Consider the following 26091-nt stretch of genomic DNA (forward strand, 5'->3'; position numbering starts at 1 on the left):
TCCGTCGATCCTTGGTGCTCCGGGCGTGCCGCCGACTTGGAATCAGCGCTGCTTCAGCCACGTCTCTAACCGTGAGACACGCGTTTCCAGGGTGGAAATACGACGAGGCGCAAGGACGATGCCTCATATCGACCCTTGTTCTCCCGACTTAGGAGACGGATATAACTTGGCTTCCGCTGCTCTTCTACGGACGTTTCGCTGCACGTCCCAATTCCTGATCACTGTCGGTTAGCTGCAACCGTTTCTTGGGTGCATCGCATGCATAACCTATTAGATTATACCAAAACGTTGCGGAAGTTTGATTACGATTAGAGGAATTTGGTTCTCACGCGGTCGCTAAGAAATTGAAGCGAACTTTACGAGTATCGTTAATTGCGACGTTATTCTGTTCGTTCGGTTTACCAATTCTTCGAATTCTTCTTCAGACATCCTCTCCACCTTACTTTCGATTTTTCAGTTCACAAGTATTCGTGGACCTGTATAGTTTAGGATTCGGGCTTGTTATGCGTAAGAGGAGATCTCAAGGTGTTCCGAAAAAGCTCTCCCTCTCATGTAATATTCATTAGATTTCGAACGAATCGTGCAGCGGCCAGAGTATCGGTAGCACCGGAGTCGCCTCCTCTTTTGTACGAGGGATGCGCGCCGGTCTCGCTGCTCATTAACACTTGCGGGGGAAACCGTTTCTAATTTATTCCGAGGGGAAAACACTCGGAGCCTGTGAATTCGCGTCGCGACGTCGACCCTTGACGCGACAATGGCCCTCGGATATCTCTTCTAAACCGGCAGAGGAGCCTCATCCACTTTCAAACCTCCGTCACGCGAATAGAAACCACCGCAAATTCTATCGCGGCGGTCTCAAGTAGTAGCGGTCCGAATGCGGTCAGCCCTCGAGCCACTTCCATTCACTCGTTTTCGACGCTGACCGAGTCGATTTCGCCGTCGCCAATGGGATCACGCAGCAATAGAACGGAAAATATAGCGTTACATTTATCCGCAGCCTTGCAACAATTCGGTGAAAGAATTAACGAAACGATCAGTGAAGTAAAATGACAAAGCCAGGAAGTGTGGAATTCAAACTGTGGCTTATTTCTTGGAGCTTTCTTTTATCCTCGAACGATTCGTGCAGGGCTGCGAGTGGGTGATTTTTTTTTCCCCACCGTCGAGGGCAATTGAGCGATCGACTTGTGACGCGTGTTGTAGAAGGCTGAACGCGGCGTGGTGGAAATTCGTTTGAAGGATGAGGTACCTCACGGCAACGGACACCAGCTTCATCCTCCTTCTCGTCGTCGTTGTCATTTCTTGCGGACCTTAGCCTTCTCGCAGGGGTCGATTTAATGGCGAAACTTAGGTGAAGAGGAACGCCCGGATGATGGGAGAGATTTTTTGCACCTCGAATACGCGGTGCCGCCTATTGAATATGCGTGAAGCGTTGAATTTGTAATCCTTGTAACCCTCCTGTGTTGTACCCTGTAAACGTTTCAACCGATGTCCAGAAATTCACGTTAACTCCACATATCCGTGCGGCAAAATTAAAATTCCGCCTGCAGTCCTGACGAACTTGTAGAATTTTAAGGCTTCCAAAATGTGAGAGAAATTCAACGACGTTTCAATTCGCGATTATAAAATTCCCGAATTTCCATTCGAGAAGAGTTTTGCAGCGCACGTTTTGCATACGCGACTGCTTTAGCCGTTCATTTCAATTTACAATACGATCACCTTATTTTTACTTTAAAAATGAATTTCGTAAACGCCCATTTTCGGTTCTCGTGGCAGACGAGAAATCGTCTCTTTGTACGACTTCTTGTCGTCGTACGTTGACGACAGCCAGCTTCTCAGCACCGTCGTATTATTTCGGTCTGATAACCTCCTCAATTCACAACGTATCCACCTTCAGCTTCCATTCTTCGTTCCAAAAACAACAAGCCAACCGCCCGTCGCATCTCCCCTCTACCATTTACTGCGAAACCGTCTGTTTGCTCCGTGTCCACAGATTCGCGGCATGGGTTATACTGATACAAACCAACCGACCCCCTCGCCACCCTTGTACCAGATATTCAACCCACCCTCGGCCTCGCCCTCGCTCCGACTACCATTAATTATTCCACATCGTCGGCGTGACGAGATCTATCTTCTTGAAATTATGTGGAATCCTTAATCCTTCTCAAGAATTCCATCGCCTTATACACTAGACCTGTTTTTCACTCCTGATGCGATTAAGCGTGGTGTACAATTTTTGTCCTCGCTTTTTTGAGAGCTAAGATCTTTGCAGACAATGGTGGAGGTTGATTTGCGCTCGATTGAACTTTTTACTAAAAACAAAAATTGTTCGTAGAAAATCCTGAAGCTTGTAAAATCTACCTAGATATAATAATTTTACCTGCTACAGGTGTTATCCGCGTAAAATTGCAAGCGGATCGCGCTTTATCACGCAAGAGGAGATAAGCTCTTTTCTGACAAGTAAGAAGTTGCGACATAGTTTAGAGAAATTCCTCAAACGCCGTACGTTAAACGGGTACGGATATTAAATTACCCGAGGGAGGTAAAAAATTAGCGAACGAATATTTTTCCCTCCCTTATTTTGCAAAAGCAAGGGAAATAAACTCTTGGTTAAATAGTTGAAGGTTAATTTGTCGCAAATTTTCCACTCGCGTGTCAACCTCTTATAAAGTTGCCCGCACAGCGGGAGTTTGATGCGAGCTGTTCGTAACGCTGATATTCGCCTCCGTTACGGACGTTATTATTGTCGCGAAACAATGCGAAACACTATTACCACATTCCGGATGCAGCGAAGGGGTTAAACCACCGCCATTCTTGACCCCCGTTAACCGTTTTCAAAGATCTAATGGTCGCGGAATGGGCGACAGCGTGGGAGCCCATAAAACGACCTCGCAAATTCGAGAACCGCGCCCGCAAATCTACTAATAAATCGTAGCTCCGGGAAATGCGACGACGGCAGAGACGCCGTTTAATAATTGTTTAACGAGTGAAGCTTCCCGCATTTATCCCCAGATTAGCACAATAATTTTAAATAATTTACCAAGCTGCGAATTTAAACGGATACCTGCAATGCCTCGCGCCGCCAGGTTCAGAGGGCAGTAAATTTTCCGACGAGTCGCTTTTCTCACAGAGTTTTAACGCGGAGAGTTACCGCAGGGCAAAAACTCGATGCTTTATTGCAATCCCTGCATGCATATGCAAAACCTGAAATAATGCGACACGACCCGGGGATTTTTTTCCATTCGGTATAAACGTTATCACAATATTGCAAATTGTTTCGGGTGAAAATTTGCAATGTTGGAATGGAACTTTATCGTACCGAAGTTGGTAACGTTATCGTGACGATTCATGCTGAGGCATAACCGTTATTTCCCGAGTTTTGAAATCTTAGGTCCTTAAGCGTCATGATACAAACATAGCGATTTTTTTCCCCAACGTTTCGTTACGACGACGTTACTAACTTGAATCTCCTGACTTATGCGCGATTTCTTTCCACGGTCAGACGGCGCGAATCGCGTGCTTGCTTCGCTGCTTGCAGGGAAAGGTTGGAAAAATAATGAGCAGAATACGTCGCGAACATTCGCGAGAATCATTAATTATACGAGGGATGTGTTTCCGCGTGGATGAGCGAATGGATTTCCCACGCCCTGCGCCGCCGCGAGTATTCGGCTCCGGTTGTTTGTTAACGTCAACTTTATTATCGTTGACGGGGATCTGCGACGACGACGACGAGCCCTTCTCTCGTAGCTGTAAAATATTTGCATTTAATTATACGCGGCACTGCAGAATTGCGTGTGTAATCGCGTTTCAAAGTTTTCTCCTCGTCTGCCCAACAAACCGGCCTGTAAACCGATGACGCGAACAATTCCGAGCTGCACGCCTTGTAATTCTTGTCTTTCGATCCTGGGTGCGAAAACTTTTCCCTTCCCCCGCGCTTTACGTCCACGGAATTTGTAGTTAGACGCTCGTACAATTTGCAAGTCTAAGTCACGGGTGAAACTTCTCCCGAATCGCGGTGTTTCTTATTTTTTGCCTTCCAAAGCCTCTCTGCATTTTCCTTGAATTTCCAGCGTTCTCGGTCAGCGCAACGTTGCGAAAATACGCGTCTCAGCTCCCTGTCCGCGGGACGTTTCCGTCGAAGGTCCTGTAATACCGCATGTGATAAAATAAACCGTTTTTACGTGGGCGGTGAGTCCCAGATCAGTCAGCAGGCGGAGGATTTTCGGCCGCGCAGTAAAGTTAGGAAAATTGGATCCGACCCCCGAGCGGCGAGGATCGAGGTTCGCTGTTTGCCGAGAAAATTTTGTTTCATATCTTTGCTACTGACCGACCGACGGAGGTCCATTTTCATTTTGTTCTTACAGGATAGAGAATGCCCGGCAATTCCGACGAGGGAACCTCAAAAGTTCCCAATTTAACGGGCGAATGAACGACGTGATTCTAATCCACGTGTTCATTTTTCCCTTTGCGTACAGGGGGACTCTGTCTTTTGGTGTAATATCTGACAGAAGATTCATGTGGGAAAACTTTGAAGCTGCTTTCGTTTTTGCCGCAGAAGTCTGTTACGCGTAATGGTAAATCGTGTGTCTTTTTCTCGCGATGCTTTTTCAAACTCGCTGTGCCGCGGCGAGCTGTTTGAGAATCGGATAACGGAGGAAAAAAGTGATTGAATTTTACGGTATAGGATCCGCAGGTCCAATTTCGAGGTAGACGATGGTATCTTGGGGGCGGAAAGGCGGGGTGATTTTTCGTCGAAGACGCGAAATGAGAGTACGATGGGCACGCCGGAGATCCGAAGAGGGTAAAATTCTTGACTGATGCCTGAAATCTGAGAGAAATAGAAACGCTCGTTTGGAGGAGAAACGATTTACTCGAAGGCTCGATCCTCGCTCCTGCAGCGGCAAAGCGTCTGCTCAGCGAAGCCTGACATCAAGAACTAATGTCCCAAAGGCGGCTGTGTTTCCACCGTTTATACTCGCAAAGCCTTAGATTAATGCCCCTTCTTTCTTCGAGGAAATCCGAACCATGGCTAATGTACCGAAAGTACGCGATATTGTACCAGCGGCGGTGTATCAAGGTGCATAAAATCCCGTCGTCTTGAGCGCAGCCTTGCCGTGCAAGGATCGGTTTTCGTTTTTCTTTCGTTCCTGAGTCGAGAAAAATGCTCGGGGCAAATTGGAGGGGTATGAAAGTATGTAATCAAGCCTGTCCTTACCTTTCGACTGAGCCTCGCAGCGGGAAGATAAATATAAGGGAAAGTAAAAAATTGAAGAAAGTGACGGGGGTGAAAATAAGGCGGTACAGACTATTAATAACTCAACTTCCCTTACGATTCGCGTGCAGGCGCGACGCGTTTCGACGAAACGACGTTGTTCGGATCGTTCGTTTCTAATTTCGTTTCCGTCCGCACCCCCCCGCTGTTCTTCTAGTGATGTAGGCCAATAAAGCGCACATAATGTTAATTCACAGCTCGCCTAGTATTTTCCGAGAAATTAATCACGTCGCAGCTTTCGACGGGTCGTAAAACCGCCCTGCGAATTAAAGCTCCGCTGCCCGCCGCTCGGAATTCTTAAACATCGTATTAGGCAGGTCACGAACCTCGCAGGCGTCGCTTTCGACGGCCTCTAGATTCCCGGCTCTGCCGGGCGGAATTTAAGACCTGCAACGGGAAATTCACCTCCTACATCTTCGCCTCAAAGGCGTTAATGACGCGACAACGGTTCGCCGGGAAAACGGGCGCCGTCCGACATTCAAAGACCACTTTACGAGCCGCTGCTCAGGCAGCTTTGGCATCCTTCTCTTCCTCCTCCTCCTCCTCCTCCTCCTCCCCCTCTTCCTCCTTCACGCAGCATCCGCGCAAAGGCAAGACTCGCCGAATGTGTCTGTGTGCGGCGAACGCTGAACGACCGGTAACCGCGACACCGCAGAACAAGACTGAGTAACCACGTCAAAGCGACTCGCTGCAACGAAGAGCTTGCGGTCCGGGAAGCTCGCCACGCCGGAAGCGCGGCCGTCCTCGATTCTGATAGACTCGTAGAGTTAAACCGCATCTTCGAACTTTTTGCAAAATTTCGTTTCTGTCTTCGAGGTCTGATTCTCTGTATTCGGAAAAGTCAAGAAATCAGGTACTAAAATTAGCTCAAAGATTCAAACTTTGCATCATTTTCATCTCAATCGACGCGGTTCGTTTCAAGATTTTTATAAAAATCTGTCACGCTATTCCTGACTTATTTGCGATGACGTACATTTTTGTCAGTACCACCCTAATTCGAAAACGGATGAACCGATTAAAATGAAATTTCATTCACTGGTTTGACTTCACTTCGTTCAACCCTGATCGGATTTTGAAAAAATTCAACCAAATTATCTCCGAGTTCTTTTTTCTTTCCAGTAATCCAAAAATTTCACTCTCGCGAGAAGTTTTAGAACTGATTCCGTTTGACCAGTCGATATCCCCCCATTTTGGTTCAGGGCTGTTTCGTGGGAAAATGAAAAGCGTCGCGTTGAATGCAATATTGCTTTCATCCGAGGATAAACCTGCTGCCGCAGTGCCTGGTAATGGTTCCGCGTGATTTGAAAAGCGCGACGATTCTCCGGGTGAGCAGAGATAGGAAACAAGTTTGTATCGTTTTTCGCTTTGCTCGGGGGGGAGACGGTTTCTCTGTTTCCCTCCTTCCGCTGGAAACGACGCTATTGGGTCAACGCAGAGGCGACGAGGTTGGGCGCCGTTTCACGTACGACTGTATCTTCCCTTCCCTCTCCGTCTCTCTTTCTCTCTTTCTCTCTTTCTCTCGAACTGCAAACTGGATGACGACGCGACTCGACCTATTTTGTCGTGTGTTTTCGTTACACCAGACGTCCGTCGTTCGTTCTTACGTACGATCGGATTGATCGCTCTAAAAGTAAACCGATCGCAGATTTATCTCGAGACCCGTTCCGCGAGAAGACCTTGTCAGAAAATTGTAGAAACAAGTCCAAAAGTTGTTTTGAGAAACGTGAAAAGTTGAAAATTTTTTCCAGCTACTACCTTCCCGCAAAACGAAGGAAAAATAATACGGTTCGTATGCGAAACACTGGATAACTAATGAAGGTAATTAGTGTTAATATATAGCGTTTACGCCGAGAGACTGTTAATTGCTCACATTGGGCACCTAAATACCCTCTAATTTAAAAGCGTCGTGAAATATTTGATCATTTCTCTCTGCGTTCTCTCGCTTTCTCTATCACTCTTCTGCCTGACGCTCGCTCCCTCTACTGGTAATTATTACTTTAATTAATGCAACACTCGAGTTATCGTTTAACGTAAATCGTGAATCGGATAGCACGCACGAAATTAGAAATCACATTTCAATGCTTTCAAGGCTCGTCTCCTCCTGCCAAATATTGGATATGAAATTAAAAAAAAAAAAAACAAATCCATTATTTCTTGCTCCTATCTTTTCCAGTGTCAGATTTTCACATGCTTCAAAATTATTCTGCTTTTACGTATTTAGGTACTCACGAATTTCCCTCACCTCGAACTCTGCTCACATCTACGTACGTACAATCTACATTCTTCACGTTTCATACAATTTTCCTCTCCTATAAGAAATATAATCTTGGTATTTAACCAAGAAATTAAATTACTACCGAGCGTTGAAACCCTTTTAAAAATTGTCTGCCTTCGCTCGTTTACCTGGCACTCTAAAACCCATTACGAAAATGCTATGAATGAGTTGCAAAATGCACCTATGAAGAGCGCTGTCCCAGCTGATCGAACATCGTTATATCGTAAATCCATACAAACCGAGTCCATCGATTTCGTTAGAATCGTAATACGTAGCACGGGAAGAAGCTTAAGGAAAAAAACTACTTATTCTCGGCTCAACCGTAATGTTGTGTCATTTTTTTATCTGAAAAGCCGGACGAAAGTAGGATATTATTCACTCTTTACTTTTTTTCCTCACTTTTCTCCCGCATTTGCGGAAAATATGATCATATTTCTCGTTTCTCTCGGGCAGTAAACCCACGCGATTGTTACATAATTTACTATTAAACCACGAATCCGAGCTTAAACCGACTACTTGGGCAATTTCACCGATGACTCTTGTGTCATTGAGAAACCCAGTAAGAAATGTACCTCATTTAATACAGCAAATCGTATTGAACTCGACCCGGCACGCCTCTCGAATTTTCCTCCCCGATTGCGAGTTTCGTTTCCTTTGAACTTTTTTCCCGGAATGTACCGCCCACCTACCGAAACACCCTTAAACCCTCGGCAAGCAGATAAACGGTAAATGGCGCTCTGGAAGTGCGCCGTGCAGGTCAACAGGATTGAATGTATAGACGATCCTCAGCTCTGGGTCCTGGAGGAACTCTGAAAGGGGATTCCACGGTGTCGAGTCCATCAGCCAACGCAGTAGAAGTGGAGCGTGTATCGTCGGACGGTTGTGCAACCGAGGATGCCGGAGAGAAAACCCGGTGAAATTCCAAACGAGGTGGATTACGTCGATCACGTGGCACGGGAATGCCCGCGTAAAGGTTTTATCTTGCAGGATCGGTGAAGATTCCTCGCCCTGGGGTTGAAAATCGCTTAAATGGGTATATAGATATTCCACGAGGCTGAATACGCGGTAATTCTATATCTCGAAATGAGAATTTGCGGGTGAAAATTTCCCTTATTTTATACCTTATACAATGTCGTTTCAACCCCCGAACGCGACTATCTCATTTCCATAACGACATCGATTCGATAAACTTTACGAGACGCACTTTTTAACACCCTCGAGAAGGGAGTAAAGTGAGAAAAAAAGGAAGAAGTAGAAGAAGAATAAGAGTGAGAACAGGCCTACGTCTCACTCCCGTTCAACGCTCACCGAACACCGTTACCGTACTTTTATCTCGGGCAATATTAACTAAGGACTTTCTCGATCCCCGTCCTCATTTCCAAAGAACAAACAAACTCCGCACTTCTCGCTCAGGCCCGGAGACACCTACTCTTAATCGATCTCCCCCCTCCGTCCCTATCGATAATCTTCCAAGTTTCAGTTCTCCCCCCTATATTATTGCCATTCGAATCCGATACCCTATCAGATTAGTAGCTACGGCCGAAGCAGCTTCTGATCTCGTCCAGACGATCGAGAAACAGGTATTTCGATTCGAGGAACGTTTATACACATATTTTTCTGAAAAAAGTATACCGAGCAATGATTAGAATCCGTTTGAACAATTTTGCGAAGTATTCCGCGACGGTTATGTACGAGTTCATTGTGCACGCGTTTTCCTCACCCACGACTCGCGAATTTTTCCCCGCATTTTTCACACCGTACGACAGCGCTGCGACACCGCGTAATAAGCAATTTTCCTCCGCCCGTGGAACAGCGGACTCTTATTGTCGGAAAATTAATTGTCGTACACTGCAGTCTCGGTGTTCCCGATGCGACGTAACGTACCTACCGTAGTTTCCATAACCTCGATACAACGGAACTCGACTCCCGGGGGAATGATCAAAGGAACTTTTCACAAAGCTCGAGAGTCTAAGCAGCTGTATTGCGGCCTGCATCCCGGTTTATCAAAGTCACGGATCGTCTGGCATACGTGCACTCAGGACGACCGAGATCTCAAACCTTCCTTTTGCAAAAAGGGTACCTATGTGAAATTTGCCTTTAATACCCCTGGAATCAGGATTGAAAAAGTGGCTTCCCACCCCGCCTAATAATTCGCGATTAGCAAATGATTACCTCGAGCAAATATTTGACCTGTAAAGTGTGAAGAAACGTGATAGGTCAAGTTGTATCGTTTGACACGGTTATGTCGAAAATTGCTTCTGGGTAGTTTTCCCGCGAGAGCTCTGGAGGCGATAAAAAAAATTTGGCTACAAAACTCGGACGGGGGAAAAAGAGAAGCGGGACTCTCCTATACGTGCATACAGGCCGATTCGTACGCAATAACCCGACGTCCTGTCGTACATATAATATGTATATATTTATACATATAGACCCACCATATACACCCACGATTTTCAAGCAACACGCGCTTTATTGCTTTCATGCATTCACAAATCCTCCCCTTATGTACGTGTTGGTGCGTATTTCTGCTCTTCCATATTTCTCTGCAACCCCTTATACGTGGGTATACATTATACATATACCTGCAGACTGTAGCCTTGAAACGTTGGCATTCAACCCTACGACGTATATTGCGATTTATATTCGCGAACTGGTGAATCGAGGGAAACGAACATCCGCAGCCGGTTGTTATTAAAAAAGATTCATTTTTCTCTCGTTTTTTTTTTATTTTCTCAAATTTCTTTTGCATTCAGCGACGTCGAGGAAACAAATGATACACCCTACGTGTTTAATTTTTCGTTCACAAAGCCGTGAGTAATGAATTTCATATACACTTTGTGCAAAATACCTGTAAACCAAAAAGTGAGTGCTTCCATAATTTCCGCGCTGCTGTTTCGCAAAAGCTAAGCCCAATTAAGGTAACCTTTGGTTGTCCCGTATGAGACCGTAATTCGACGCAGCGATTCGCAATCGTCATTGAGCCATCCCGCGGTTTTCGCTCGCGAAATTCGAAACTGTGTACGACGTGAAGTTGCGGCCGCCGTGAAGTCCGATTTCAAAGTAGGTACGCATTTAGCGATCGAACGAAACCCGAGATTATAATTCTACGCTGTAGGTCGAGGCATTTTTTCCTCGGGGAAAAATCGCACGTACACGCAGGACGAGTTTGGTTGATTCACAGCGGAATAGGAATCCACACAATTTATTTCCCACTCCGCTGCACACCGCAAGCAGGCGAAATTAATACGTCTGGATTAGAACGGTGATTAATGAGGTGCCTCGGTACCTACGAGCAGTGCTCGAACGCTAGCGTTGCGTCAGTTTTAGTATATCGCGGTGATTACTTTTACTGACCAGAAGGGGTGGAAAGGGTCGGGCGTACAAATTTGCCGGTTCCGTGATCCTCGCAGCGTTTTCTACATCCCGCACTTACATTTGTCCGACAATTCATACTCGAAATCTTATTGCACGGATGAATCGCAGGTGCGAATTCTTGTTGCCAATTAGCGATCTCCCGCTTCGAATCGCGAACACTCGAATCCGCAAGAACGTAGAAGGGCTGAATTTGAAATTATTTCTAGTCGAGTCTGACGTTTCGTTCCGTGTAAAATTGTCTCGGTAAAATCTTTGCCGCGAGTCTGGGGAAAATTTGAGACCGTTAGCGAGGGGTGCGGGTGGGGAAAAAAGCGTCTTCATTTTCGTCTTCTTCTTCTTTTTCGGCGAAACGGATTTTTCCGCTTATTTTCTTTCGACGGATCTACGTCGAGCGACGAATCTGGCCCTCGTGTCTTTCCCCAAAACCACCCCCTCCCCCGCAATCGAGGGTAAACGACCCCGACAACATTCATCTTCTTTCTCCAGATGACCTCGTTCTCGCATCACTTATTTTCATCCATCGACGTTGCCTGCCGTCCATTCGGGACTCGGCTGTACAAGGCCTTGTCAATAAATGAAAACGCGGGTCGGTTGTGTAACAAAGCGCCTCCGGAGAGAGATAAAATTCCATAGATATACACCGACGCGTGCCACGCTACACACGCTTCGCGTCACCCCCTTGCATATATTGCAGGTATTCCGGAGGAATACTGATCTGAAGAATGCTCGTACCCTTTGAACGGGGACCGAGCCGCTTCGCATTTCGACAAGCGTGAAACATTCCTTCTGCATTTCTCTCTCTCTCTCTCTCCTTCGTATCGTATCGTTTTCTCGTCTCTCCTCCTCGCTTTATCTTCATATACCTGTACCCGTACCCTATATAATATTCATCTGGTTCGATTCGACCCTTATTGACAGAGGTTCGGGGAGAAGAAAAAAGACGAACAAGACGGCAATAAAATTCTTCATATCGAGAAATAGAGTGCGAGAGAGAGAAAGAGAGAGAGAGAGAGAGAGAGAGAGAGATGGAAGAATTACCCTTTGTATATCGAGGATACCATTTTCAATTTACGTTTAGTTATTTATTCATGCCGACCCGGTCACTTGTCCCTAAAGAAAATTGGGCTCTTCTACGGTAAAATTTTATTACGCAACAAAAAAAAAAAAAAAAAGTGTCGGTCGAATCCACCAAAAAACTACACGATGTCGTATCGAGCATATTGAAGAATTTGTTAATTTTTTCAATCTTGAGAGGGCCAACACTTTTGTAACAAAATGCATAAATTTCAGGTTTCAACAGTCATTCCGCAGTTCCTTAAAAAATCGATAATAAAGATAATGAAAGAATTCAGGACCTTGTAGAACGGACAAAAAATTTCTCACGTCAAGACCAATGAAAATTCATTGCAATCTTTGCAAGATTCGTTAGCCAATTTTCAAACGTTATCGAATTAAGTGTCCTCTGCAATTTCGTAACTCGGAGTATACGTACATCGGAATTCGAGATAAAAAGTTCCCCGCGACGTAACGATTTTCCCGCAGGGGTCGAGAGAGGACGAATTCTTTTCGAATCGAATAGTTTCCGCGATACAAAACTTGGCTCGGTGGCCGTCCAAGTATCAACTCGCGTATCAACGCATCGGGCCGGATATGAATTATTCACCGATTTCGAAATCCGCCGAATCGCTTCGGCGTCGCGCGTCGTTTTGACAGGCTTTCAGAGAGACGCGGGTACATGGCGTAATTATACACCAGGCGGTGAGTAAATGGCGCGGCGTTTGTACTTTGGCTAAATTATATCTGACCACCCCTTGCAGGACAGCCGGAGTTAATGGTAAATAGAAGTTGACGTAGGAACGACTAGGATGAGGATGAGGATGAGGATGAGGAGAAGGAGGAGGAGGAGGAGGCGAGGAGCTCCCGTACCTGCCGGTAATTGCTTATACAGGGGCGAGATAAGGGGCGCGGGGCTCCTGAAACTGGCGGTTGCTGCACTGCTCGCTAATCCACGCAAACTGCGCGACTAGGGAAACTTCGGCAGAGCTTAGTTCGCCGCAGGCGGCGGCGGCCGGGCAACAATTAGGTTTGTTATTATCATTGTTAGGTCAGGACACATTAACCGCCACCCCCTCCTCGCCCCGACTTTGATTATCACCACCGGTCTCGGTGCACTATCGCATCCGAACAGCCGCCAGCGCTAATCTCAAGACTCGGGTTCGATGCCGAGAATCGATGGCTTTCGCTGATTTTATCACGCGATCGGACATTCGTGCATTCAGCGTTTGTCTGAGAAGTCTCACGTTAGTGAGCTAACGATATACGAGGTTATCTGTGTCTGATCTTTAGAACTGGAATTAGAATTAACCATTGCTTGAAAAAATTCGGGCTGATTTGAGATTCCGTATATTTTGGTGGCGAAAATTGAGTAGAGAAATTGAACTACGACGAAACATCAAAGCTTCGAATAATCCAAAACCCGACGCTCAAAGTTCCGAAAATTAGGAAATTTACAAATCTGAAACATCGAAATTCCGAACGATCCAAGATTTTTAGTTCTGTGGATGTTTGACCTGGTAAAATTTCGCCACTTTGATCTTCTATCGTTTTGGATTTTCAATATTCTTACGTTCTGAATCCTGGTCATTTCGACTTTCGGCTTTGCTGATTTTTTTACACCCACTCGTCGAGTAAACTACGTTGTGTGGCTATGTTTTAATTTTCGAAATTTCATTCTATCCTAACTTGAATTCTCCGAATTTTGTATTTCGGAACTTGGAACCGTCGAGTTTCAAACCGTTCGAAACTTCACTTCAAGTTTCACCACCAAATAATTCGGGATTAGGAGCCTTCGGAACTTCGATTGTTGAAAATAAATTAGGTTCGTTTATTTTCGTTCCCTTTGTTTGACACCGGATACACCCTGCGGAGAAATCATTCCAATTATCCGAACATTAACGACGCTTCGTTGGTTCATCGAGGAGACATCGAGAGCCTTTCGGGTGTTCAGGAGGCGCCTGAAACTTCTCCGAGCGATCGCGTTGGCGCAGCGGCGATGCCCGATGGATAACGAGCAACGGACATATCGGGTAACTCGATTCTACCCCGTGACAGTTCATCGGTTTCCGATACAACCAATTAAGAGCTTTACCTCGCGACTACTCGATGTCTTTGTATATATCAGCAAACGGCGAACGGCGCTCATATCGCAGCCGTAAGGGTGGAAAAAGCAAACCACCCGCTTCGTGTCGTATATCGGCGATTCCGATCCTCCGCCCGGTTTTCGTTGTTTTGTTGTTTTCTTTGCTGTCCTTGTAGCCTCCCTGATAAACGTGTGTGCAAAAGTTGAAAATATCTCTTTTCCGAAGAAATCTCGAATATAAAAGTCCTTCTCTGAAATTTCTCGATTCCTCGGGTGTTTCAATTCGGGGCGCTGAACGAATGAATAACTAATTCGATTAACACACGTGCTTGGGTCCATGGGTGATGTAACGCGTGTTTCCACCCGGTGAATAAATGCGCATCGCTAATCACGACTAACGAAGATGGTATATTCAATTTTCACTCGACGACGCTGTCGTGAAAATGAATTAATGAGCGCGCCTACGCTTTGTGTTGAAAATTAATCAACCCAGTCTCCAGATCCTCCGACTGCGTCAATCGGTCTTGCGCCCTCTTCAGATCCGACTTACAAATTGCAAACGACGCCAATCTTGCCACGCAATTACAGCACTACCTCCTTATAAGAGACTTTAAGGGCCGTGAGGGGAATTACGATTCAAAGAAATTCATCTCCGCAGCTTCCCCCCACTCTCACCTGGAGAACTCTGATCAGCGTGAATTTCGAAATCATAGTTACGTGTACGAATTCGGTGGCCAAACACTTAAGATTCGGCGCAATCGCCCGTTCGCTTCAAAGCTGAGAGACATGCGGCGTAGAGTGAGAGAAGCTATGAAACTTGCTCATGCGGAACGAAGGGGAAATTTTCATATAACGAGGACTCTTACAACGAGGTGGTACCTACTTTGCTTCTCTAGCAGAAATTTCTATTTTATTCTGAATTTAAGTCAGTGAAAATCGACCGATTTCCAGTTATAAGTAGTCTACACTTTCGTGGAGGTTCTATAATCATCAAGATATTATGCAACAAATAAATGATAATATTCGGTTTGCAAAACTTGTGATTAAAGTTTCCTAATTCCACGCTCGTGTTCTCGATCTGAAAAATAAATACAACATATTCCTTTTTACACGGTGATAGGAAATTGCGAAAAATGAGAGATACATTTTTTCAATCTTTCTCCATTTGTGGCCTTTTATCTTCCGGGGTTGGAAAACTCGGGCGAATTCGAGCCTGGGGCGATGATCCTCCGCAGACCGAATCGAGTATTCGGCGTATGCCTTATATGCAGCGTATAAACAAGGCACCAATCACGCCGTAATTCGACGTCGGATTCTTTCCCGAATCCTGGTAGCTCCCGAGAACACAGCCGAGGGGAAAGCGTCGCGTTTTCGCGCGAAAACCGTGCCGAGCCCATTTCTCATGCAAACCTAATAACGCTCGGCTGCACGCTTTGACGTCCGGAAACACCGTCGATCCATAAAGTTCCCGCCTAGCGCCGATGATTCACACACCTAAGCTCTCGAAATCAGGCCAAATTCAAGTCGGAGATTTTTCCCGCAAAGCGAATATTTTTTCGACGAGGCAGCCGCGAATTGCCGACCGTCGGAGATTTTCACACGTCTTTATCTGTAACGCGTCGATGTACGAGGAATAATTTAGAACGGACAAAATGATCTCTAGTGTTATTCCGAAAGCTTTAAATTTCATTGAAATATATAAAAATCTCGTTGCATTCGATCGTGAAATAGTAATTAAAACGCGGATGAATCGATGCGTATAATTCCAATCTTCGCTAATGGATTCTGTGCGATTTTCAAAAACAAAATGATGCCGTGTATAATATCGCGAGATACAATAAGCAGAGCTGCACATGCATAGGATCTTTGGTTTTCTTCCGCCTCGCCCCTCCCCCCCTCCTCCCCCTGTATTTCTCTACTACGTACGTGTATTATTATATATACGTACCTTGGCTCGCAATTTCTCTACCCCCGGGTCCCGTAATCTCGAACAAGGTACTAATGAAACATACGCTCACTCTCTCTCTCTCTCTTTCCCTCTCGCTTCTCTTGTTGTGAACCCGGGTCGCCAATCGTCGAAATATTCCACTCGGAGAAACGAGGACAGGGCAACTCGGCACACTCCGCGTTACACGACACATTTTTATCGCATACTTCCCCGCCTAAATGCGCATTTTCCATACACTCGTGAGTTTCGAGCACATAAGGTTCGCATTCGCCTTGTTTTGCGCTCCAATTTTTCCCTCAGAAAATGACGAAATATGCAAAACTGTTCTTTTTTTTTCTTATGTATATATATATTATTTCTCATTCGAGAAGAATTTTTTGGAGTACCGCTTCTCATTTTTCCTCATCTTGCTGATTGCTGACTGCTGAATAACATTGAATTGGGGCGACAAAAGCGAAACCAGAAGAATAAACAAGCAACGAATTACGGACTTGTTTGAGATGACGCTTGTGATGTTAGAACAGACATTGAAACGGAGTCTGAGGAGAAGCGGGCTTGATTATAAATTCAGTGTCGGCGACCGACCATTTTGAAATAGTCGCAAAACGTAGAGAGTCTCGAGGAGAGTCGCGGACAGAGGAAGCAGAGGATGATATCGCGACGCCGAGGGTCGTGATATCCTCCGTTATGACGTGATCTCGTAAATCATAACGGTCTTTCGAAAATCCTTAACCACCGTCCTAACGAGTAGTCGAGCTCGTCCTGCCTCGGCTAGAATCCTCGTAATATATAGAGGACATTCGCATAACGGAGTGCCTTGTGAATTGCGACCTGGACTCGCTCGTTATAACCGCCGCAGGTTTCATATCCACGTCCGAAGATCGACGACCGAAAGATCCTCTCCAGCTGCGGGCGTGAGAAAGAGAGAAAACGTTGGCGAATGTCAAACACGGTATGAATATACATATGCGTATTTTATCGATTCGGTCGAGTTGCGATTATTCCCGAAAAAATGACATTTTTTAAACTAGTGCAATAAATATCCGCGATATGAGTTAGGGTTCAGGTTTTCATTACTCGAGTACAGTTCGATTCGGTGATCTTGAGGAGTTCGCAATATTTATTTAGAAATTAACGTATTGGAATTATTTGGATACGTAGTTCAGTCTTGCAGATTCCTTAACTCCTGGTTGAAAAGATGAAAGAAAATTTCTCCTTGCCAATTTATTGCCATCGCGATTGATTCTCGTAAATGATATTAAAATTGAAAATATCGAAGGACCGAGGAATAAATCTACGAGTATACGCAGGATTATGCGCGTGTGAATTTCCGTCTTGGATCGCGTTGCATTTGTATCACGACGAGACGAAAAGGAAAAACGAAAAACGCGTAAGATAAGGCCCGTAGGACGATGTCTGTTTGGGACAAACTGACGCGATAAATAATCCCGGTTCGAATAAAGCGGAGGATTTTCAGCCGTTTAGAATTCGTGGGCGTATCTGTTACCCGTTCGATAAAATCTCTCGCAAGTTCGATAAGGATTTGGCTGGTGAACGGATGGCTAACGGTTATTGCCTAATGGTTTAAGTGAAATTGCGCGTGCCTGTTACGGAAAAACGGCTCGACTTTATCCGATTCTACGATTTTGGACTGTTTACCCTGTCCCTGCGGCCTGAGCCCTTCTTTAAGACGATTTGGAGTGGCTCGGGTCGCAGGAAGATCCCTAAACGGTTAGAGCCCTGCAATACCGGAGGACGAGAAGTAATGCCGGTACCTTAAAAACGGCCATTCTGATCCTTTGCAATGATTTCCTCGTTCGTATCAAAAAACAGCGAACTCCGATTTCCCATAATTTTACTCGATATACGTGGAATTTGACTTAAAATTTGATCAAATTCCTTATACTGATTCAATTTAATAATTTTGATGTCCTCCGGAGAGAGAAATTTTTATTTGTGGTTTCATTTTTCACAAGAACCAAAAAAATATAATTTTGGATATAAAGTGAAAATTAGTCTTGTAGCTGTAACCAAAAAATCTAGTCACTGTTACTATCCTGTTTGGTAAATATTGCGAAAATTTCATGTCATGTTTCGGTCTTGTCTACCTAAAAGTACTTCAGCAAACCAAACGAACAAAATATTGTCAAGACCTCTCAAAACAGTTAATTGTACTCGTTCTTTTGTAATTCCAATTCCGAATATTCAAATAACTGTTGCATAAACGATACCTACTTAACGTAAAATATTCTATCTACGATAAAAAATGAAATTTTCCTCGGCACGTCTCGCGGTTGAATTCTCTTTATTTTTCGGCGCAGCGGATGATTTCGCGTAGTTCAGTTTAGACGTGGCTGCAGTTATGCCGCAAAGGACGCGGCTGGAAGTTTCGAAACTGCGCTTGAGAATACCGAGGCTCTTAGCATAAACGGGGGAAGCAAGGAGTCCATTACTGCGTCTTACCTGTTTCCGTCGCGCATTCGTAGGTACCTGCAGGTGTGTTTGTTCGAGAGTGTGCACTCAGGGTGCGGTTCGCGTTCCGCGTCGCAATCCGCAAAGCGCACCGAGCGTCGCGTCGTTGTGCGAAGCGCGATACTTCTTGGGTCCTAGCTGTAATATCGTCTATGATCTGCTTGCTACGTGCTACATGCGTGTATAATTACGGCGTTGAGAGTGTCGCAGGAAAAGCTCGCGGTTAACAGTTCACGTTATCTGCAGGACAGGGGGAGAAACCCAGAGCTTTTAAAGTCACCAACCAAGCTTCGGCTCTCGTGCTTGTACACGGTAAGAAATGGAATTACTCTTACAGATCCCGCGTATTGCAGTAGGAAGCTTTTGGCCTCGTAAACATTTACATTCGCGTCTCTACCTACCTGTAGATACTCTTTATCGCCACCTGCACTTGGCTGATAACATTCAGGTGCACTTGCTTATTTTTCCTGCAGATAGGAAAGTTATTCGGTCAGTTGAAACAATTTCGACAGTTCTTGTTCGATAAATAGAGCGACATCTAATCGGATTGATATGGATCATTACGTTTCGTCAGTTTAGGTTGTATCGAGTCCGGGATGTCGGGTATAATAGGGACTGACCCCTTCGCGATGGCCAATTACGACACGCCGGGAAGCGCTGTGATTGTTGAACCGATCAAATGCAGGCTAATTTAGCTGAACCTTGGCAAATTGGAAGAGTACTGATTCCGTCGCTCTAGAGTTGGCAGCGTTCTAAAGCAGTTTACATGTTACCGTTGATCCAAAAGTCTGAAAAACTCTACCGCGTGTACAAGAGAAAACGACGTGGCTGAAGCTAGTAACTTCGCGCTCTTAGGATTGTCTGGAATTCAGCCGGTAACATCGTAACAAAGAAAGTATGTTCATATTTTGAAAAGCCAACTCGTTGAAAGTCCTTCGATAGTTGTACAACGATTTATTTTATGATGTTTCGTTACGGTAACGTCGCTAACTTCAGCCTTGTGGAAAATGAAGGAATCAATGACAGTTTAACCTGTACAAGTTGGCATAGAAAATATCCCGAGAAAATTTTCAAGCGTCCTATCTCTTCGCCGATTCTCATTCCCAGAACGCTTTTCACCAATGACGCATTTCTCAAGCTTTCAGCCCGGGCGTTATTCCAGCTTCTGCGAAATTTACAAAGCCCGTACGAGTCGCTGAAAATCACATTAATCACGTCGCTTTAATCCGCGCATTGATCGACCAATTATTGCGATAATTTACTTATAAAAATGTGCAGCCCGATCGTTCGACGAGACACGTTTCGCCCCTGTCGATATTCTTGCCTTATTATTAGACGGCCGTAAATTTGACGACTGATCGTCGAGCCGCGGGGGGCCGTTGAATAGCATCTCAACCCCCCTCGTCTCTTACATCAATTTAACTGTAATCTACCCTCGATATCGCGACGGTGGTGTGACGGCGAACTTTTATGAACTTCCGTCATGTACGCATAACACTCTTGTTTTTAGGCAGATATCACGCACGTCGAGGTTGACATACGTGTATGTATTATAAAATATACGCGTAATACACGTAAACAGGTATAAATCTCTTCCCCGAACTTCTTTCCAACCTCATAAGCCGAAAGTTAGTGAAACCTGGGGGATTCTTCATGTCTCATACTTTTCCACCACGTACATACAATATAACATTTCGCACAGCGTAGGTATGTGCGATACAAGTTGCGTGACTTTTCTTACCCAGTTATACGCAACTTGGTCCCAACTTTTTCCACGCGTATCTCCACACCTGCGAAAGGCGATCGCGATGAAGTAAAAATTCCTTGATTTTTTTCTATTTTTTTTTCTTTTTTTTACGTGTTCTCATATTTGCCGTATCTACCGAAAATTCCGACAAAATTTTTTCACCGCGGGAATTTAGTATTATTCTCACTCTTGTGCATGTCGTTAAAGTTTCGTCGATGTGGCTTCAGTTGTGGCTTTGGGAATCGGGTAAAGCGGACTTTCTGATTGGCCAGAGTCGCATCGGAATACCGATGAGCCATTTCTGACGCTGTTGCGTAGACGTGTTTGTGTGTGTGCGAGGTCACCGGGGTAATCGAACTAAACTAACCGGCCATTTGCATCGACTCGTTTCAGGAAATGCGAGAGCAATCAAGTCTTCGTCAAGAATCAGCACACCTACTGCATCGACACGTGTCGGACCGAGACGGTTTGCGGCGAAGTCGTCGTCCCTCCTGAGCATCTCGACGTAAGTTTTGACATTGAATTGGTTAAACAAGCTCGTTTCCGTCACGGAATTCTATTCTTTCGAATTTGCGATGTTTTTTCATTTGTTCGTTTAACGTCATCGTCGAAATGCAGTTAAAAAAAGAAACTCCTGAAATAAATTATAAAAACTCACAGTTGAGAGGTACGAAAGCACGTTTCAAAGATTTACACTCTCCCTTGAACGCTGCTGGCTTGCGAATTAACTTTGAGAAATGGCGAAAATACAGATTCGCGAACGTTGCTTTGCTCAATTAATTTTCCGAGCGACTTGACGGCTCGGACTTAATGATTAATAAACTCAAATGAGTTTCGCAAGGTCATTACAATTTTATTTTTTTTTTTTTCATTCCGTCTCGTTATATCACAAAATTAAATCTTTCGTACGGCAGAATAATTGCTTTTGAATCCGTTGACTACTGTAATTAATTGATAAAATTTGCAGACGCATTTATTTTTGTACGAATGAATGGATTTTTGAATTACGCGAACTTCATCATTCGGGAAGTCTTGTCAAGTTTTTATTGAAGTTTAATTTCTTGATGTTCTTTACCTTAGAATCTGCAATATATTCATTCTACGACTTTGTCCGCCGAAGGCATCGGCAAATGACCCCCGAGAGAGTTTATTATACGTGCATACCACGCTTGTTCTTTCGCTGACCGCGTTGCCATCATACTTCAACTTGATAACTAAAGACCGGTGTATAAACCTAAGTTAACATCTTGGCTCGCGTAGCGCGTGTTACGCGTGAGAATTACCATTAAGAGTGAAACAGTATAAGGAGATAGAACGAATGGAATAAAAGTAAAAAGGAAAAAATTGTGGCCAACTACCAACGACGCGAAATTTGATTATCGTAATTATCAATCAACGCCGCGCGGTTCGCGTGCTGTAAACTCCGATGCAGGTTGACGAAATTACGGAGGTGTGAGAAATTCCGCTGCGGCGCGCCGAAACCGACCGAACAACAAATATAGCCGCACCGGATGACTTATCACGCTGTCTAGATTAATGGGGAAGCATAAATTCTCCACTTCATAAACGCGCGATGCTGCAGGGTAATGAGTGCTGGATAGTCGGGCACAGCTGTGTCGGCCTAGTTTCGCGAACGAGTCCTTCATTCGGTGCGAAAATCTCGCACCCCGTATCCGCGCTTTGCAAATATCTTTCTGCGCCCTGTTCTCGCCGTTGACGCGATATCGAATTTCAAACAAACACCGCCGAGTTTCGTTGAAGGTTTAAAAAAAAATCGGATGCGATATGAAAATTACGCGTTTTAGCAAGCCGAGAGTAATTCGGCAGCTTTAGCGAATTGACGAGGTGCGAAAAAGTCGATCCAATTATCTCTCAGGCAAACCGAACGAGGGGCTGTTTGCCCTGTTGGTTGTAATATCTTCACCACTGGAAACGGTCGAGTCGGTTTAGCCTGTTACGGTTTTCCCGAAGTGGCCAAAGGACTTTGCCAAGTTACATACAGCGGTCGAGGACCTTTTTCCTGTACATATTTATGTACCCGTCACTACTTGACTTACTCGCCGCGAGGAGACCGACTCGGTGAACTTCGTCGACTCTCCTCCCCTCTGGGGGTTTGTATACACCTCGGAAACGGGGCGGATAATTATCCGACTGGTTTATTTAACATTTTAAAGTATCAGAAACACGCTCGAACATCCAGCCTCGATTCTTATTCCTCCCGGTTGATCGAGGGTGTCGGTTTCTCCGTTGCCTCTTTATTCGACACCGATCAAACATCGGGATCGGAACTGAATATTTCATAACCACGTTCTGAACTCGCCAATAATTCGACGCCCTTCCCGTGGTTCGAAGGAACGTGAAAATCTTCATGCAAATATTCGGCATGACGAGGGTAAAATGTTAGTTTCGAATGAGACTGAAAATAAATAATTCCGAATTCAATTTCACTAATTTTACTCAGATTATTCGTTACCTTAGATTACTCATTCGATTCTTAATCTACATATTTACTTAGTAATTTCCGAACGTGGTATGAAAAAATTTGAAAACATCAAAAATTTTACAGACTGTCGTACTTACGCTAGAGTTCTAAGGTGGAGGTGGACCGTTCCGTAATCGCAATTAATCAAACGTGACCGTCGTTACCTTTTCCTCTTTTCTCACGGTAAGCTTGCATTTCGAATTGTAATCTTGCAGGTTTGCAGAACGTGCAATGCGACCGGTCACGACTGCGGAGTTGCCGAGGGAAGCAAAGCCGGCGCAGGAATCGACGGTTCCGATTTTGTGTTTTACGTATCAGCGATGCAGACGGAAAGATGTCACAAGGGGCTGACAGTCGCCTACGCAGCTCATTGCCAACAGGAAGCGGCCTTGGACAGGTAATTGGTCGTTATCGAACTCCGATACCGCGTTAATTGACACTGCGGTAATTACATTGTTGTAATAATTACACCTCCTGTACACACGTTTCGCGTCCGCGAAATATTAACTATGACGCTGAGAACAGCGAGCCGGGAATTGCAGTTCGTTAATTAGGTACATCTGGTACGTTACGCGTCAACGCGAATCGCCTGCCTTTTTTCCAGAGCGAACGCTTTGTTTCGAAATCGTACACCGAAACCCGTGCATGTGGACACAACCTTTGTACTTGGTCGGTGAATGTCGTCCTTCGTTAAAAATTAATGCGTCGGCGTCATTTTGCATTGTCGCGAGGAAAAATGTAGCTGCAACTCTGTTACACCGAATATGCGCGACTAGATTCCGCGAAACTGTTCCAGCAGGATAACAAAGCTCGCGATGTAATCGTACAAGCTTGTTTTTTATTTTCTTCCTACTGCTGTTTTCAAAATATCTCATACAAATTCAAGGTTTAGTTGAATACTGATCACTATTTTCTGATAGCCGGATGCGTGTATATTTTTCAGAAGAAAATTAGTAATTTAAACGGACAGAGCCGAGCCGTTTTTTGATCCTGGACTTTCGTTCGAGCCGTAAAGAGTATAATCACCGGAATAAGCAATCGGTTGATTGGATTTCACTCGAATCCGTTGGGCTTCCTTTTTTTCTGGCACGACTACATAGCAATTCGTCGACGTAGCCGACCAATTCGTTAGCGGAAACATCGGATTGTTCTTTTGGCGAAGCGGGAATCGGGAACGGGACGATGCGGGGGCGAGGAGGAAGAGGCGCGGCAATCCGATCGACAACGAGAGGCGCCTGCAGATTCGGTTGACTCTAAATTACAGTTCGGGGAGCTTTAAATCGGCGAGTTGTTTGCCGCTGCAGCTGCGGAAGCGTCCGCCGATGATTCGAACTAGTTCGCTCGCGATGGAATCCGGGAAAAGCTCTGAAATTCACGGAGTCGGCACGTCGACGTGAAAAGTTGTGCAGCCTGCGACGGATCCATTGATCCCTCGGTCGCTAGATCCTTCGCGCGATGATATTTGAAATTGGGGCTTTTTCCTCCGTTCTCAGGACGCCCTGCACGCCCTCCTCTTTCCCCTCGCAACCTGCGCTGCAGCTGACGATTTACGAATTCAATTTTCCGCAGGCCAATAGCGGGTCACGCCAATCTCTGTCCCGGCAGCATCAGCACGAAGCCTCAAGAACTCGAGACGCTCCTGAGTACCGTTAAGCACGAGATCCTTCACGCTCTGGGCTTCTCCGTCAGCCTTTACGCCTTTTACAGGGATGAAAATGGCGAACCCCGCACCCCGCGGCGAACCGAGACTGGAAAACCGACGCTAAACGAGAAGTGAGTTGCACGAGCGAATCGGTGTACCTAATAATAATAATAATAATAACGACGACGACGACGACGACGACGATGATGATAAACGGAATTGTTGCGAACCTAGAAATCCATGAAATGCGAGGGAAGTTTTTTTTTTTTTAACTGAAACTGCGATATTTTGAACGGGCTTCACGCCGCACAGAATCTCTCAAGCATGTCTGAAAATGTTCGCGAATTCTGGAAGTGAAAGTTTACAACAACTCCGACCGAAATAAAAACGACGCTTAATGCAAAAATCGCCTACTTTACAGGCTCCAAACTCACCAGTGGAGCGAAAATACGATCAAGACGATCAGCAGGCCCGGGTGGCAGGTTCATGGGGGCTCGGTAGAAAGACACATGCAGATGATCGTGACCCCAAACGTACAGAAGGAAGTGAGGCGACATTTTAACTGCGACAAGCTCGAGGGCGCCGAGCTGGAGGACCAGGGCGAGGATGGAACGGCGCTCACACACTGGGAGAAGCGGGTTTTCGAGGTGAGACAATTTTGCCATGGGAAATTTGACGCGAGGAAACGTTTCTCCTCCTCTACTCGTAACAAATTCTATTTTTCCTCGTGAAATTAGCGCCCGCGGCGAACCGAAATGCTAATGCGAGGCGAGTTTTGTTCCCAGAACGAGGCGATGACGGGCACTCACACCCAGAATCCCGTCTACTCTCGTATTACTTTGGCCCTAATGGAGGACACGGGGTGGTACAGCGCTAATTACTCCATGGCCCAGGAACTCGGCTGGGGGAGGAATCTCGGGTGCAATTTTGCGATGAAATCTTGCAAGGAGTGGATATCGACAAAGTTGTCCCACTTCCCGTCAGTATTCATAATTTTTTTTTTTTTTTATACTATAATTTTGTTTCCGCTTCTCTCTTTCTTTTTAATCATCGCATCGCCTAGAATAAAGCTCGATCAAATTTCAAGTTACAACCAAGATAGGATTTACCCTCAATTGATCTATGCTTGTGTCAGACCACTGTACTATTTTACTCGATTATTTATTATCAATCTGTACGCTATAATATTCTTCTTGTTCACGCTGCACGGAATTCAGGGATAAGAAGTGAGTATTTAGTACACTTTTTCGGATTCCCGATTAGCTCGGTATTCATTTACTATAATCTGATCGAATCTCTTCCGAATTTGTTACAACTAACTGATTAATGTAGCAGTACATCTGTCAGAATGGCTGGTATATCGCAGACGGTTAAAAAAAAAAAAAAAATTAAATTATACACGTGTTTCGACGTGAATAATTCCGGCCTCGTTGTAATAGAGTCTTACTCAACATTTTCTACATCCCTCTTGCCGTTGGTTTCAAATTTCGCACCTTCGTTTCAGGGGAAAATCCATTCATCCGTTCTGCAACAAGGTGAAACGTGATCCGCTCCATACCGAGTGCACGGACGACAGAAGCTCCGTCGCACTCTGCAATCTCATCGAGCATCCACGACCACTGCCAAAAAAATATCAGGTTTGTGCGTTACTGATAATTCTTTGCCCCCAGATTTTCAGGATAAACGCTGAAAAATTTTATTCGAACATGTTTTGCGGGTCACAAATTCGGATCTCAAAGCAC

At 45.1% G+C, this 26091-nt stretch overlaps 1 protein-coding gene and 1 long non-coding RNA gene across 5 annotated transcripts in view; one reads left to right on the plus strand and one right to left on the minus strand.

The window, feature by feature from the left end:
* The window catches only part of LOC124185627, a 170537-nt gene extending 147590 nt beyond the window's left edge, over positions 1 to 22947 (minus strand). For 2 of the 3 annotated variants that reach the window (XR_006871424.1, XR_006871425.1), the window contains exon 1: positions 22806 to 22937. This is a non-coding gene — a long non-coding RNA (uncharacterized LOC124185627). Of the gene's footprint in view, positions 1 to 22365; positions 22642 to 22805 lie in introns of those variants that run through there. The other variant, XR_006871423.1, reaches the window with a different exon arrangement.
* The window catches only part of LOC124185620 (leishmanolysin-like peptidase), a 202398-nt gene that overhangs the window by 171113 nt on the left and 5194 nt on the right, over positions 1 to 26091 (plus strand). The window contains exons 5-11 of one of the 2 annotated variants that reach the window (XM_046576534.1): positions 20619 to 20730; positions 22923 to 23104; positions 24277 to 24480; positions 24771 to 24996; positions 25135 to 25328; positions 25567 to 25575; positions 25854 to 25986. In XM_046576534.1, the coding sequence (XP_046432490.1) occupies positions 20619 to 20730; positions 22923 to 23104; positions 24277 to 24480; positions 24771 to 24996; positions 25135 to 25328; positions 25567 to 25575; positions 25854 to 25986 (1060 nt within the window). The remainder of the gene's footprint in view (positions 1 to 20618; positions 20731 to 22922; positions 23105 to 24276; positions 24481 to 24770; positions 24997 to 25134; positions 25329 to 25566; positions 25576 to 25853; positions 25987 to 26091) is intronic. The other variant, XM_046576535.1, reaches the window with a different exon arrangement.

The sequence above is a fragment of the Neodiprion fabricii genome, chromosome 6 (assembly GCF_021155785.1).
Source record: "Neodiprion fabricii isolate iyNeoFabr1 chromosome 6, iyNeoFabr1.1, whole genome shotgun sequence".
NCBI classification, from domain to species: Eukaryota; Metazoa; Arthropoda; class Insecta; order Hymenoptera; family Diprionidae; genus Neodiprion; species Neodiprion fabricii.